Below are 14,632 nucleotides of genomic sequence, written 5' to 3' on the forward strand. Positions count from 1 at the left end.
AAGTTGTCCAAAGGGAATTGACCATCTACTACTTGAATCCAGGCTTCAGTGTCCAGGTACCTCGACCTGTGCCTCCCGTCTTCCCCAGGACGGCTACCCTGTCCAGCGCACTCTTGAAGTCTTCCGTCTGTTTCGAAGTCTTGCAATACGGGTTGAAATGATCAACCAGCATCTTGGTGACTGCCTTGCCTCCTTGACGTCTCATAAAAGTCTGGATCAAGGGAATGAAATCCTTCTCCTTCAAGGGTTTGTCGGTCCCTGGAGTATTGGCCCGCGAACTAGAACCGCTGACTGGCTGACTGAGCCCCTGACGATCCGCAAGTGAAGTCATCACGGCCGAAGAATTCACCCCTCGGCGTCGCGGTGCCGTAGGTCGTCCGCCCTCGCCGATCTCGCCAGTCCAGGTAACGGTCCCGATGGGAACGTGGCGCGCAGCCTCTCCAGCTCGTCGCAGATGGGCGGCAGCCTGGGCCGCTATCTTGTTCGCCTCGTGTCGATTCATGGCCTGATCAGCCTGCACCTTCTTCTTGCCATTCATGATTTGGTCATGCTCGTAGGCACTATCCACGGTCCGCGAAAAGAGATTCTCGGTTATCCGCTTCTCTTCGCTGTCATCTGTAGGCTCCGTGAACTCTTCCATCGCAGCGACGCCGGAAAGCTTGCGGACCGTGTCGACCTCATCTGCAGCCTTGACGGATGAGATGGGAACGGCGTTCTTTAATGGCTTCTCCAGCTGATTGTGGCCCTCTGACTGGTTGAACTTAACTTCTGCACCCTCAAATACCTTACTTCTATTGGCACTGGCCATACTATGGCTGTTGTCACCAAAGCTGAATAGGTCATAAAGGTCGGAAAGATCGAAATTGGCTCGCTGCTTCGGATCTTTGAGGACTTTGTTCGTCATGAACTGCTTGAAAATCTGGCGGTGGTAAATCTTCTCCTCGATGGTGCCCGATGTCATTAGCCGATAAATCGCAACCGGCTTTGTCTGGCCTAACCGCCAGGCTCTCTCTCGCGCCTGCAAATCCGTCGACGGATTCCAGTCAGGGTCGTAAATAATGATCCTGGTTGCTCCGGTGAGGTTCACACCTAAGCCGCCCACCTTGGTCGTCAACAGGAAAACGTCAATAGAGGGGTCATTGTTGAACTTGTCAATCAGGACTTGTCTCTTCTCAATGGTGACGTCTCCATCCATGCGTAGGTAGTTCATCCCCTCCATCTTGCCGATGAAGTCTTGGATTATGTTAAGCATGATCTTGGTTTGGGAGAAGAGCAGCGTCTTGTGTCCGAACTTCTTCCACATTGGAAGAAGGTCGCCGACCATTTGCAACTTGCCAGACCGTCTGGGGCTTCCCCAATCGTATCCTGGTTGATTCTTTCTATTCACACTGACAAGATCTGGATGATTGCAGATCTTCCGCAGGATATCGATTCCGTAGAGGGATTGACGCTTTTTGGCCATAATCTGAGAGACCGCATCCGAATGAATGAACCTGATATACTCCTCGTTTTGTTCCGGCGTCAACTTGCAGAAAAGCACCTGCTCCGTCTTCTCCGGCAGATCTGATGCCACGTCGACCTTGAGCCGCTGAAGCAGATACTGGCTAATAGTTTCCTTTAAAGTCGTTGCGCATTTTTCAGCAGTCATGACTGCAAGATTGGTCGCATTCGCATGACCACCCATCTTGATAGGAATCTCAAACTGTTGTCTGAAGTTGACAAGAGTCCCTAGTCGCATGGGAAAGATGAAGTCGAATAACGACCACAGCTCAGTGAGGTTGTTCTGGATTGGCGTACCCGAAAGGATCAGTCGATGAGGCGTATTGAGACACTTGGCTTGATATGTAACATTCGCGTTGGGGGTGCGGATTCTGTGGCCCTCATCGAGGATGGCGTAGGCCCATTCCAGGGAAAGTAGTTGCTCGCCATAGGTGTTCAAGCCAGCGTACGTTGTGACCAAGACGTGTCCATCCTTAGCAACACGCCTGACGATGCGTTCTGCGGCGTCACGGTTCGTCCCGCTTCCAGGATACTCTTCATCATCATCGTCTTCAGCCACATTGATCATGCCGCTACCGGATGAGTGCAGAATCGACACTCTTAAAGGAGGCCACCATCGGTGAAATTCGTTGACCCACTGCTGCATGACAGTCGCGGGGACAACTACTATGACGGGCTTATCAAGCTTCTTGGTGTAGTGCAACGCCGAAACGAAAGCGATTGCTTGCACTATTTAACGTGTCAGCAACCATGCGTTCATTTGCGACCAGAATCTCTTACCTGTCTTTCCAAGGCCCATCTCGTCCCCGATGATGCCGCCTACGCCTTGCTCATAAAGCTCAGCAAGCCAATGAACGCCGGTCTTTTGATATGCAAACAGCGACGCATGGATGTCTCCCGGGAGCCTCAGCCCATTGCCAAATTCATGATCAGATTGATCAGGCGACGGCCTGAACCACTCTTCCTCGCCGTTCTCTTCAGTTGAGATGTCACCATCAGCATTTCCGCTTTGTTGTTGACGAGCTGCACTCCGCCTTCTGACCCAATCGGCAAGGCGTGCTTGATAGATCGCCTCATTTCCGTCGTCAACGCTGCTCATGTCCACCTTTGTGTTACCAACGGTGACTGTATTCTCTGCAACCTTCTTCTGCTTATTCTTCTTATCCGTAGTCGCGCCCTTCTTGCGTTTGCGACCCGTGGCTTCTTCCTCACTGGTGTCCGAAGCGTACTGGCTTTCAGCAGAACTAACAGCCGACGCATCAAATTCATCAGAAGATGCTCCTTCATCTACCTTGCGCTTCTTTCTCGGTCGTAGAGAAAATCCAGTCTCAACGGATGCCGGAGCTGTTTCTGGATGTTCGGCAAATCCCGGCATCCGCAGTACTTGATGAGACTTCGGCTCTTCATCGTCGCTGTGGTACTCTTCTGCAGCTGCATCTTGCTCAGCCTCGACGAGAACGTCTGCTAGCTCGCCCTCGAAACCATCAGGTCGTTCACCGCCAATGTTGGCAAAGGGCGTGATCTTTCCTGTCCGAACAAGGTATTCTCGGTGTGATTCGCCGGCCAAGCGTTTAGATTTGCTCTTGACGGGATCCTCGATAACGGCAATCTCCTCCTGCCTCTTATCTATGCGGGCTTGGCAGTCCGAGATATCGTTGACGGCATTCTCAATCTCAAGTTCCAGCTTGTCGAGCTCCTTCTGTATGATCCGCGACTGATAAGGGTTTCGACGAGCTCCTTCAAGCTTCTTTCGTTGATCTGTTCTCTTTGTCTCGAGTTTGTCTTTGGTGGCCTCTAGTTTCTCAATGCGCTGCTTATCCTTCTTGTCTTCTGCCTCAATTAAGGCGGCGTTGGCCTGTGTTGTAATATCACGCTCTAAATCATCTTGATCCCGGATATCGGCTGTGATGGTTCGCAAAAACGCTGCTTCGTCACCCTCAAACTGAGCTGCTGTGGTTCTGGGTGCATCTGTTTCAGTGCTGGAAGGCGCAACTTCCTCATTTGTTTTCTTAGCAACAATGCTACTGTCTTCTTTGTCGGACGACATCTTGAAATCCGATGACGAAGGATTTTCATGAATCCATGCCCGATATGCCAGGTCGCGACCCAAGATAAATGTACTTTATTGTCGCCGATTTCGATGAGCTAGTTGGGGAACAGAGAAATAGCCCTGTTGCTGGTTGGCGAATGGAGAATTGAGTGAAGTTGAGAATGGATATGAGCTCAGGTGGCTGTATCAAGCTTATTAAGTGCCAAGCTGTGTCCGACCGAACGGCGACAACCGGGATCTGGATTCCAAGGAACCGTCGTGAGGATAATCGTGTGTGCCGTTGGAGGCAACTTACTCCGGCGAGATTGTGAGGCAAAGATGCAGCAGGACAGGCAGCAGCGCGTCAGGCTTGAACGTCCATCAGCGGTCTGCTCCGAAAAACGATGACGCCACGGCGAGGCAGGAGCGAACGGTTCGCGCAGTCAGCTGGTCTGGACAGGGATTTTAATGGGAAAACTTGGTGACGAATTTGATTGGTAGAATTGGGCTCAGTCCGTAATTCCCACTGGCGTGGAACTGTCTTAGGTAAGCAGCTGAGACTTCCAGGAGGCTCTTTCCCAGCCACAATGAGAATCGGCATGGCAGCCACACATGACTAATGCGGCACCCTGATGCAGAGAAGGAGCTCCCTCAAGGGTATGCCGTACTCCGTGCGGATCTCTGTGACCGTCTTGCCATTGCTGTGAATCAACGACATCCAAACCAATTACTTCTATCAGAAACAAAACTTCGTATACAAACCCTGCCAGAAATAGCCTCCGTTATACTTTGTCTAGAGCCATGATTAGACGCCCTTCGTCTGACATTCTCTCAACAGTTGGCCACGGCCTTCGGTCCATGCACCGTTCCTCGTCGACCCTACGGAGCGCTCCCAAGATGGCACCCGTCTGGCTACAACCCTACCTCAGCCATATGCCCCAAAAGACCGCACCCAAACTCTATGCTTGGAGCCTGTCTAATCTGGAAGAAAATCAATCGGTCTTAAGATCATCGCCTGGTCGGTTGGATGGCTCCATATCCCATCAACAACACCGCAGCCACCAACAGCGTATTTACGTTCTTGGTGTTGGAAACCTAGGAATCCTTTTCGCCAGCTCGCTTGCGTCTCTGCCAAATTCACCACCGATAACCCTCGTTGTTCATCGCAAAGATCTTCTACTGTCATGGAGACAGCAACCAGGCATCGAGGTCACTCGGGGAGACTCTACGCAAAGGTATTTGGATTTCGATGTTGAGCTATGGTCCGAAGAAGAACCATCTTTAGGTCCAGCAAGAGAAGTTGCGGATGGACAGGAGATTCCCAACCTCATCGTCACGACAAAGGCATCCCAAGCTCTTCCACAGGTCGATCGGGCACGTCGCTATCTCAATGATCGCTCCACGGTTGCTTTCGCTCAGAACGGCATGTGTAAACTTTGGCCACCTCATGGCGATTCTTACATGGCATCGCGGTTCCCAGGTGCATCTGCTTCTCACCCCAACTGGCTTGCTTGTGTCACAACTCACGGTGTGACTTCGTTGGGTCAGTTCAAGAGTCTACATGCCTCCGAGGCAGACCTCAAGGTTGGACTTGTTTCCCCTAACAACTCTGCCGACAACGCCTCTTATTTGTCAAATCTACTCGCTGAATCACCCCATCTCAACGGCCAAGTTGTGGCACGCGACGAATTATGGATACTACAGCTAGAGAAACTCGTCGTCAACTCCGTCATCAACCCGTTAACTGCGATTCTTCGCTGTAAGAATGGCGATCTGTTCACGAAAAAGGATGGTACTATTGCAAATATCATCGATTTTTTGTTAATGGAAGCTAGCAATATTCTCAAGGCCCTGATTCAGGACCGAAGCGTCGGAGTTATTCTGCAGACAGCCCCTGGCATGGCATTGGCAACGGAGGACGAGATGACCCGCAAAATTGGACGTCGACGTCGCGACCTCCTGGGCCGCTTTTCCCATAAAAAGCTCAAGGAGATGCTTTACAGTGTTGGGCATAAGGTCCGAGAAAACACGAGCTCCATGCTTCAAGACGTTCGAGCTGGAAAACCGACCGAAGTCAACGAGTTCAACGGATGGCTAGTTGAGATGGCTGCCTATCTCGAGGGTAGAATTGACGTTGTCCATCACAAGAACCTCGTCGATCTTGTGGAGAATAACACTGTGTTGAGCGAAGAGTCTCTCGGCAAGCATTTCTCCAGCCTGACGGACAACCGTCAAGGTAGGCTTGCCAATTTTCAAAATCAATAGCACCGCTCGGCTCGGGTCACAGTACAGCGAAACAACAACGAGTCGCTGAGAAGGACGCGAGGACACGTTTGCACTCTACAGACCATCGTCGATCATATTCTAACACTTTACGAGATCGACTATGATGGCACTGGAAATTTTAACGGTCCAGGGTACAACCCTCTTGATGCTCGTGCATTCGACTTCAACAACTCGATTGCTCGCAACTGGACTACACCGCCATAGCAACCAGTGCCTGCTGAATGAATCAATTTCGCAGCAGAGATGCAGCATGTTTCTGTCGTAGAAGCCAGGAGACGACCTTGGTTCAAAGAACTCGTCAGCAGCACTGTACTTCGGCGGGTGAGCTCCATCCGTCCGGCAACCACGGTCCTTGAGAAGCCACTCGCGAAACTCGCGGTGGGCCAACGTGGCCGAGTCTCCTCCAAAGGTTACCAGTTTACTCTAGTACCAAGGCAATCCCGGAGCCTGTTAGTATAGTTTGGTGTGCAGTCGCATTCGAGGTGGCCTACTTCATTTGCCACGTTCGCTTGCTTGCCGCCCCTTAAGAGACCACGCTATAGCCATAATACCAGGCATTATATACTGGTATACCACCACGAGTATCGCTTCAGGGGCCGACGGAACACCAGCGACTGCCATGGAAGTACCCAGCCAGAAGATTTTTCCTTCCAAGGAAACGCCCACACTCTTGGCCCTCATGATTTGCACCTGCCGCTTACCTTTTGCCGACGATGCCGCTGAGGCGTGCGAGAAAACTCATGCGAAGCTACGCCCACGCCCTCTGGCATTTCATGATGGGAAGTCACTCCGCCGAACCAGTAACACTACTTGAAGCCGCATTTGCATGCACGGCATGGTAGCCTCAACGGGTTCAGCATCGTGTTGACGCCATTCATGGAACCTCGAAGCTTGCTATACACCAGAGAGAAGCACTGTTCATTGTGACGACAGAACGAGCAGCCAAAGACACGCAGTGGATTCATGGATTGAAACGGCTGCCGTTGTCAACTCATATAGTGGAAGCTAGCAATGCACCAAGTTCTGCCCACACAATCTCGATACTGATCTGTCATAAGAAGTGGATCATCAGTGGCGGGCCATCAGTTCAAAGACGTCGAAAAGCTCGATCTGGAGTCAGCATGGATCTTGGGATCATCTTGCTCGAAGTCACGCCATTTCCGCTACAGCAGCAAGATCTGGTTCCTTGCATTCGGTCTAGAGCTTGCTTTTGCTCCCTCAAACATCACAAACCCTGGATGTTCGATAGTTGGCCGATGGAATGCCAAGCGGCGAAACAAGAAGCGGAGCTCAGGGCACACAGCATCCCAGAGAGCTCAATCCATTGAGACCCTAAATTCCCTCGGTTCAGTTGAGTGTCGCCATGCAACGATCATGACCGGTAGTGTTTCTCTAAATTGCGAGAGAGCCACGCGGTGGAGAGAACGGCGGACCCAGTGATTGCTAATCATCAGCGCTCCGTTTTCCAACATATGGATCCAATCCATATTGATGCCTCAATTCTCCGATTGGATGACAGGGGTTGAGAGAAAACTTCCGGTGCATATTTGATGGAGATTTTCCTGGCGATGCCTGTCTGATGGATTCTTGTCAGCCCATTGCGGAGACTATAGACGACATCAATCTCGACAAGGCTAACAACATCCCATAGGCGAGTGGTCTCGAGGCAACAAAATTACCTGACCAACCCCATTTCTAAGTGGAACTCCAGGAATGCTCCAGCACACATCACGTTGATCTCAAGCTGGCCCTAAATGTCAACCTGCGGGCAACGGAGGACCAAGTCCTGATTGGCGCTTGAGCAGGCACGAGAAAAAAACGTTGCTGTATGGTTACATCGCAGCGTCAACCCGCATGACGCATCTTCGAAGAGGTTGTATGCCTGGCCTTGGACGTACAGTTTTCTTTCCCAAAGCTCGAAAAACAATGACCTTCAAGGGCAAAAAAACCACTGTCTCGCCAAGTATTGGATATATGAGTACGGAATCGGTGAAACCCGGCATATGCTCGGCGCTGTTGGTCCTCGGCTGCAGTATACACCGTCAGTCAGCCGCTTGATCCAAGCTTTTCGGGCTGGCACACGGAGCAACCGGGTGGGAGAAAGGCCGCGGCAAGGGTTCCCTGACAACGACTGTGAAGTCAACTTTGGCCCCTTTCAGCAGTATCTCGGACTCAAAAGACCTAGGCCTGCTGCCAATATCAAATGGCCGCCGCCTTGGGATCTCATGTGTGAATACACTTGGTTCACACACGGTCGGCCGACTGGCCCGCCAGACAAACCTATCAGCCCTAGGCCATAAGACGCGACATGACGATGCTGATGCCCCGGAGGACAAACATAAACCATGTCCCCTGATTTGCGCTTAAGGGAACCGAAGCCAGCATCCCCCGGCTCAGATACCGAGCATACTCACCATCTGGCCCGGCAGTTGACATACGATAACCCATTATCAATCGCACATCAGGAGTTTCATCTGGGACGTCTCATGCGCTGAGCTTGCCGACTTCTTTCAGCATGAAGTTCGCGAACCTGTTGGCATTCGTCCGAAGACTAAGAGATGGCTAGCCGCTGACGGGGCATACGACAGGGCAGGGTTGGGGAAAAGGTTCAACTTCGTCGCCAGGAAGACGGGCTGTTTTTTTTCTCCCCTCGTTTAACGTCGCCTGCATGACCACAGGGCAATTTTCCGTGGGTACCTTGAGCCGCAGCATCGTGGCGCCTGACGTTTTGGCTTGCCTGATCTGCGCCATGCGACACGGTACCTGTCCTCTTGCGATTGAAGTCGTCACAGTTGCTAAAAGCTTAGCCGTCTTTGTAGAAGAATCTTGGCCCCCTTCACGAACGTCTTCGGAGCTTCATGACTACTCGCTGCGCGAAGTGCGAGAGGGTGTTCGATTTGCGGCCCCCCACAATCGGAAAGTAGTCTCGGGAGTCACGAAATATTTGAGCTTAAATGTGTTCATAAAATGTCTCAATAATATAGCGGCGGACACGCCCTTTCGAAGGGGGGGTGCGATAGTGGTAGTAACACTATCTACAAGCAGCAGCCGAGAGCCGACGTATGGACCTAGGGTGCGGTTGGCCTTGCCTCGTTCTCACCCGGTGGCCTGCCTAGACCGTTGGAAGGACGCCAGGTCTCCGTACCCGATGCAGTGATGCAGGTATCACTCTGCATAGGGGGTGACATGCAGGAACTTCGTGGACCAAGGCTAACCCGTCACGTCACTTGTCACCGCGCGATTCACGACCTCTCACACGGATGCATGGCGCTGCATACCTGCTCGCGAAGAGAGAGCGGAAGAGGATCAGGCATGACAACGTGTGGGAACGGCTCCGCGCGTGTCACGTTCCGGGGCGATTGACCGCTTCTTTCTTCCCTAGATTTGCCTTCTGGCGGGTGGCTGGGGCCTGGGAGTGGGAGATGACGGGGTAGGGGGGATATATCAGAATTCCCTGGGTCTTATAACGAACGAAAGCCTGGGGCCGAGTGTTTCAACGGGCAGAAGCCGCTGCCAAACCAACCTTTCTGGGTGGACGCAGAGCCAAACGAGAGTCTGCACAGTGATCAATGGGTTCATTGACGACTAGGGGCTGGAAGCCAGCGGGAGATCCAGATCATAGGACACTCATTGTAAGGGGGTGGAAGAAGGCGACAAAAGCCGTAAAGGGCCACACTCTTGCTCAACCACAAATCCGAATCGGCACATGCGGAGGCCAGATGCCAACACGCCTTTTCCTTTCTTTTTCCCCCTCTGCTCGATAGCCGGTCCTGGCCCGTTCAGCAGACAACAGGGCCAACCTGTAGCCCGTCTCTGCGTTACCGTCCCCATCTGGCTATGTGGCGAACCCTGTGCTGGGATAGGAGAGAGCCCAGAGAGAGGGGGGAGAGAGCCAAGGCAAGCAGGTAAGCAACGCAGGGCCTGTCCGCCCACCCTGTTCTCTCGTCTCCGAGCTCTTCGCACCTTTGGATGTCGTCCTGAATCCTGCCCGCCGCCATTCCTCTTCCTCCCTTCCCTTTCTCCCCCCCCACCCATCCGCTCCTCTTTCCGCCATTACTCGCCATGCCGATATTGGTCCAAAACCAAACCGAACGCGCCAGCCAGCCCAAGGCTCAAGGCCCCGGGCATAATGTAGGGGAACAAGAATAACAGCAGAAGCCTGAAGTTAATGAACTCACCCATCGTCCATCACCCAAAAAAAGGAACAGACTTGAAACGAGAGCAAGTGCCAACTTCAACTTGTCAAAACTTCGCTTAAAAAACACCACAGCTATCGCACTAGTTTCCGGACTTTAGTAGCTGCTAAACAACGCCGCCCGCGCGCGGGCGCGCGATCTCTTGACTCTTCCGACACCTGGGCGCCCCCCCTGGCCTGGTTCCCCGGACTTTTACTCAACTCGGTCGAGAGACGCGGGCGGGCAAGACACGGAGTAATAAACAGCTGCCAAAAGCGGGTGTATTGTTAATATAGATGCTGCCACACGTCAACTGCACGCCAAACCGTAAAAAACCTCCGGCCGTCCCTCGGGGCCGCACAAACAGGCCGCGCTAATGTGGCAAGGCCAAAGGTGCCTTGGAGGCTTGGAAGCCTTGTTGGGGAGGGGGGGCCTCGTGAAGGGCTTTGCCGGTACCTACCCAAGTGTCCAAAGTTGACTACACGCGCCCTATAATGAGCACACAATGCATCGCGCGTTTCCCGTCCAGAAGGGGACGGATGATAAGGGGGAAAAGAAACATGTGGCTTTTTTGGTGTCCGCGTCTATGATCTTGCTTCTTTCCGTCCCCCCCCGTCCTCTCCCCGACTTCCCCGAAGCGGTCGGCGCATGGTTTCTTGCAGACTGCAATACGATGCTAAGTGTGATCACAGAGTTATCCCGAGGTTCCATTCTGGGAGAATACTTAATGAAATCTCGCATAGATATGCCGGGATCGAGTTAGTTAAAATTCCACTATACATTAATAAAAGAAGAAACGAAGAAGTTTCGTCTTCCCATATCTTTTCTCCGTCTCCCTGCACGTTTTTTGGGTTCACATAATCGGTTTTGGTAGCAGTTCAGGTATAGCTGCCGCTTTGTACCACTTCGTACCAAGGCGTATGGGCTCGCAAAAGGTTAGGACGAAGCAAAAAAGGGGGTTGGAAAAAGCTACAAATACTATAAAGTACATTTGCGTGATGTGTGAGGTAGAATTGAACAAGAACGAATAGTGAGCGTTTAGAAGAATACAAAACAAAAAAAGAGTCAAAAATACAAAACAAAAAAAGCAGATGTCGTCATGGGTGCGAGAACTAAGTGCGCGTCATCCGCCCTGTGTGCGAAATGCATCTTTCCCCCCTTGTGTTTTTCTTGTTCCATCCGCAAGGCGCCTAGGCATCAAAGCCAGCTCACCACCAAACCCTTTCCTTCGTTGAATCCAATGCAGTCAGGTTTTCGAGAGTCGATGCTGTAGGTGTGTTGGTATAACAAACCACCAAATGCTGCAGGGAAACTGTCGAATGCACCAAATCGCGAGAGAATCAGTATTGGTAGATCCTTGCATGGTGCCAACAAGAAGTTGACGACAATCGTCGAGAATAAAAGCCAAAATTGACGAAGGGAGCGTCGAGAAGAATAAAAACAAGTAGAAAGGCCGTAGATTGCGTGGTTCGCTGTGTTACCCCCCAAAGTCTATAGTGTGTGCGTTGTGTCATGAGTCGAGATAAAGGAGTAGGTCGAGAAAAAGATGAAGTAAAATAAGGTGACCCGTGGTGTTCGGGGGTATCTCTAGAATTAGGCGGATGGGGAATCCAGCAAAACAAAAGGACAATGCCACTGGAGAGTCGCAGGTATGAGGTAGAAGCTGAAGTGAACAAGGCGAAGAAGTAGTTATGGCCTCGGTGGTTCGAGAAGAGCTGGCGCAAGTCTTCGGACCTTGCGTTCTCTGTGCTTTGCGACCCAAGCTGTTACATGAAAAGACGTCGAGCGAATTGTTGCAGATCTTCCTCCCCTACCAGCTCGCTGAGTCGAAGTGGGAGGACGGCGTTCGTGGAGGTCGATCTGGGTGCTCTGGATGGGTCGTGTCGTTCCAAGTTGCATGATGGAGATCATCGCTGAAGGCAAGCTTCTCTTCATCACTGAAGCTGCTGCGTGTAGATGGTGTCTCCAGCCGGGGGCTCAGAAGTTCCCGGTGGAGACATTGAATGCTATAAGGGAGGACCGCCCATCAATTCCTGCGTGCGTTCTCGGCAGGCAGCAGGGGTGAAGCCGGTTCCGACCTTGTTAGCTACGATGCGCCATTTCTCATTCTCGTAGTCTTGCAGTGCAGTGCGAAGCTTTTGGTCCTGGAAAAGAAGTCAAGTCAGCAAACTGCGCGCGGTCTTGCCATATTGTGCCGTCTGGCTGTATTGCATGGCGTTCTCAGGGGAGGGAAGAGCACATACCGTTTCGTCGGTCCATTGGGTGGTCTTGGCTTTGAGCTTCGTACAATAGCGCACCTGCAGTGTCCCTGATGATCTCCCGGGGAAGAAATCCGCGATTTGCTTCCATGTCAGGGATTTGTTCTCTTTCAAATCTATGAGGAGCTGGTCGTCTTCGGGTGTGAACTTTAGCTTCGGGCCCCTTGGTCTCGGTGCCGGAGTCGGCATGCCTGCTTGTCCCACGACGCTCGGAGCACCGCCTCTGTCTCCGCCGTCACCATCACGCCTCATCATCTTGGAAGGGGGTCCTGTATCGGGTAGTCGATGGTGATGGTGCGTAGGAGCTTGCACTTGCTGGGTCGCTTGTCCATAGGCGGTGCCCAGAGGGGTCTGCTGCATGGTCTCGAGGTCCGTCTGCTCAAGGTCAATTCCGGGAACGGACAGGTCAAGCTCGTCTGGTCTCGGTCTTTTTGGTGCTCCATGGGGCGCATGAGATTGTGTAGGCGTTGTCATGGATGGATACAAAGGAGCAACGACTGGGCCCGGAGCACCGTAGTGAGGCGGGCCCAAGTGCCGGGCGTGGCCCATGTGGTGCCCCGGGTCCATTAGAACCTGATGGGAGTGGTGAGAGTGGTGAGGGTGCTGCTGGTGTTGCTGCATGGCCGGATGATGGGAGTGATGGCTAGTGGGCGGCTCATGGAGAGTTGGCGTGTGAGCGGTGCCATGGTGGAGAGAGCTCCTATGATGTTGATGATGTGAGGGCGTCGTGTCATAACCATGCTGCTGTTGACCTTGGTCGCTCGGATGCGACTCCTGTGCAGAATAATCGACATTGTAGTCCCCTACTCGGTAGTTGCCCGCCAGCGTGCCTCCGGCACATGGGTCCCGCCAGAGCGAACCGCTCTGGACGGTCGCCGGGCTCTGAAGTGAAAGAATTGGTTGAGCGAAGGCCCTCTCGGGCGGCGTCGGGAGAGGTGAAGGCTGCTGATGCGACGTTGCGGGGTCGCGATGGTGGTGGTAGTCTTTCAAACTGCGATCCTGTAACAGCGCTATGGTGTCGCCGTGATGAGACCGCCCGTCCAGACTCAGCGAACATTCGTGCCCGGGAGGTGTGGAGAGAATTTTCGCGGTATTGCTGGAAGCGGATGAAAACGGTGTCTTGTGGCAACGGTCGAGCCCTTGCCAGAGTATGTGGTTGTGATGATCAAGTTGATTCTAGCGGTAGTGCTGTGGAGGAGTGAAAGAGGAGAGGGACGACGATGATGACGATGATGAGCGAGAAAGAAGTCCAAGTTGGTGTTGCGGTTTCGTAGTAGAACTTGTCTCCCAGCGGTGGAGAGCTATCTGTCTGTCTGCACGGCCGGACGGATAGTTCCCTTTGACTGGCGTGAGGTGGGAAAAAAATTATTAAGACGAAATAAAGGTCGAGGTAACCATGCTACCCTTTTTCAACTGGTTGTTGTCACGCGCCGTTTAAGCTCACGGGATCTTCCCTTGACTTATTATAAATCCCGTTCGGCCCTGGACAAGTAATATAGTAATGAAGGGGTCAAAAGAGAAGAAGCGCGGACGTGGGCAAGGGCTGCATTATATCGTCCGATGTGCCTTATCGAAAAGAGGAATAGAGGGCTGTGTGTGGACTCTTGCTCTGGGGGTAGAGAGAAGGGAACGAAGGAGAGGAGAAAAGCATGCATGGGAGGGGTGAGGCGAGAGAAAGAGGGTACATCAACTGCCGCTGCTTTTGTCACCGACTTCAAGCACATACGCGATTCGCCATGTGCGAGACGTATTCTGTCCCCGAGTAGGTTGCGGAGACTCAAGTTAACCTTGCCCAGTAAGTGATGACGGTAGCATAATTTGGGGATCTTATGCCATGGGTTTTGCTGCCGGATATAGAAGCAGGAGTACCCCCGGCCGGCGGTGATGATGCAACAGGCGAGGGGTGAGCGTGACAGTGGCCAGCCCAGTATGATGGGCAGACAGGGCCGCCCGGGGGACAAGCAATGAACAATTTCACAAATCTAAGAAACCTCCGGATGGATTCGATCCAACCCTGGAAAGGGAGGCCAGACGACCAAGAGAGAGAGAAAGAGAGAGGTCTGGAAAACGCATGGAAGGAATCCAAACACGTTCAGCCGAATGAGGGATACAAGCTGAAACGAGCCCTACCATGCGCTCGCTGGTTGGGAAGGGTATGGTAAAAGGCTATGGTATCCGTAACTGAGCAGCAATTCAGAAGAAGGCCGCCCATGTTGCTCGGCCCCCTGCTTCACTGGGGAGAGAGAGAAGGGGAACCAGGGTGGCAGCTCTTGGCTCAAGGCAGTTGACTCTTGAGTGCGAATGTGTGTGTGTGTGCGTGTGCGTGGGCTCGGAAGCTCAACGTCCCTGGGTCATCCTTCCCCTGGCCGCCGTCCTTGACGGGG

The 14,632-nt window shown here is 52.7% G+C and overlaps 3 protein-coding genes across 3 annotated transcripts; 1 reads left to right on the forward strand and 2 right to left on the reverse strand.

Moving 5' to 3' along the window:
• Window positions 1-28: 28 nt before the first annotated feature.
• BDP55DRAFT_554130 (SNF2 super family protein) lies at window positions 29-3,547 on the reverse strand (the record flags this gene model as incomplete). Its single annotated transcript, XM_060569364.1, has 2 exons — window positions 29-2,229; window positions 2,281-3,547. The coding sequence occupies 2 exons, from the start codon at window positions 3,545-3,547 to the stop codon at window positions 29-31; spliced, it is 3,468 nt and encodes a 1,155-aa protein (XP_060428623.1).
• An 879-nt stretch (window positions 3,548-4,426) lies between these two features.
• Window positions 4,427-5,794, forward strand: BDP55DRAFT_554302 (ketopantoate reductase PanE/ApbA C terminal-domain-containing protein; the record flags this gene model as incomplete). The annotated part of the gene is made up of 1 exon (XM_060569379.1): window positions 4,427-5,794. One exon carries the CDS (start codon window positions 4,427-4,429, stop codon window positions 5,792-5,794), a length of 1,368 nt encoding a protein of 455 aa, XP_060428624.1.
• A 6,202-nt stretch (window positions 5,795-11,996) lies between these two features.
• On the reverse strand, window positions 11,997-13,986 carry BDP55DRAFT_633061 (uncharacterized protein; the record flags this gene model as incomplete). The annotated part of the gene is made up of 4 exons (XM_060572502.1): window positions 11,997-12,134; window positions 12,234-13,239; window positions 13,693-13,730; window positions 13,975-13,986. The coding sequence occupies 4 exons, from the start codon at window positions 13,984-13,986 to the stop codon at window positions 11,997-11,999; spliced, it is 1,194 nt and encodes a 397-aa protein (XP_060428625.1).
• Window positions 13,987-14,632: the final 646 nt, after the last annotated feature.

This window comes from Colletotrichum godetiae, assembly GCF_030913485.1.
Source record: "Colletotrichum godetiae strain CBS 193.32 chromosome Unknown BDP55scaffold_25, whole genome shotgun sequence".
NCBI lineage: Eukaryota > Fungi > Ascomycota > Sordariomycetes > Glomerellales > Glomerellaceae > Colletotrichum > Colletotrichum godetiae.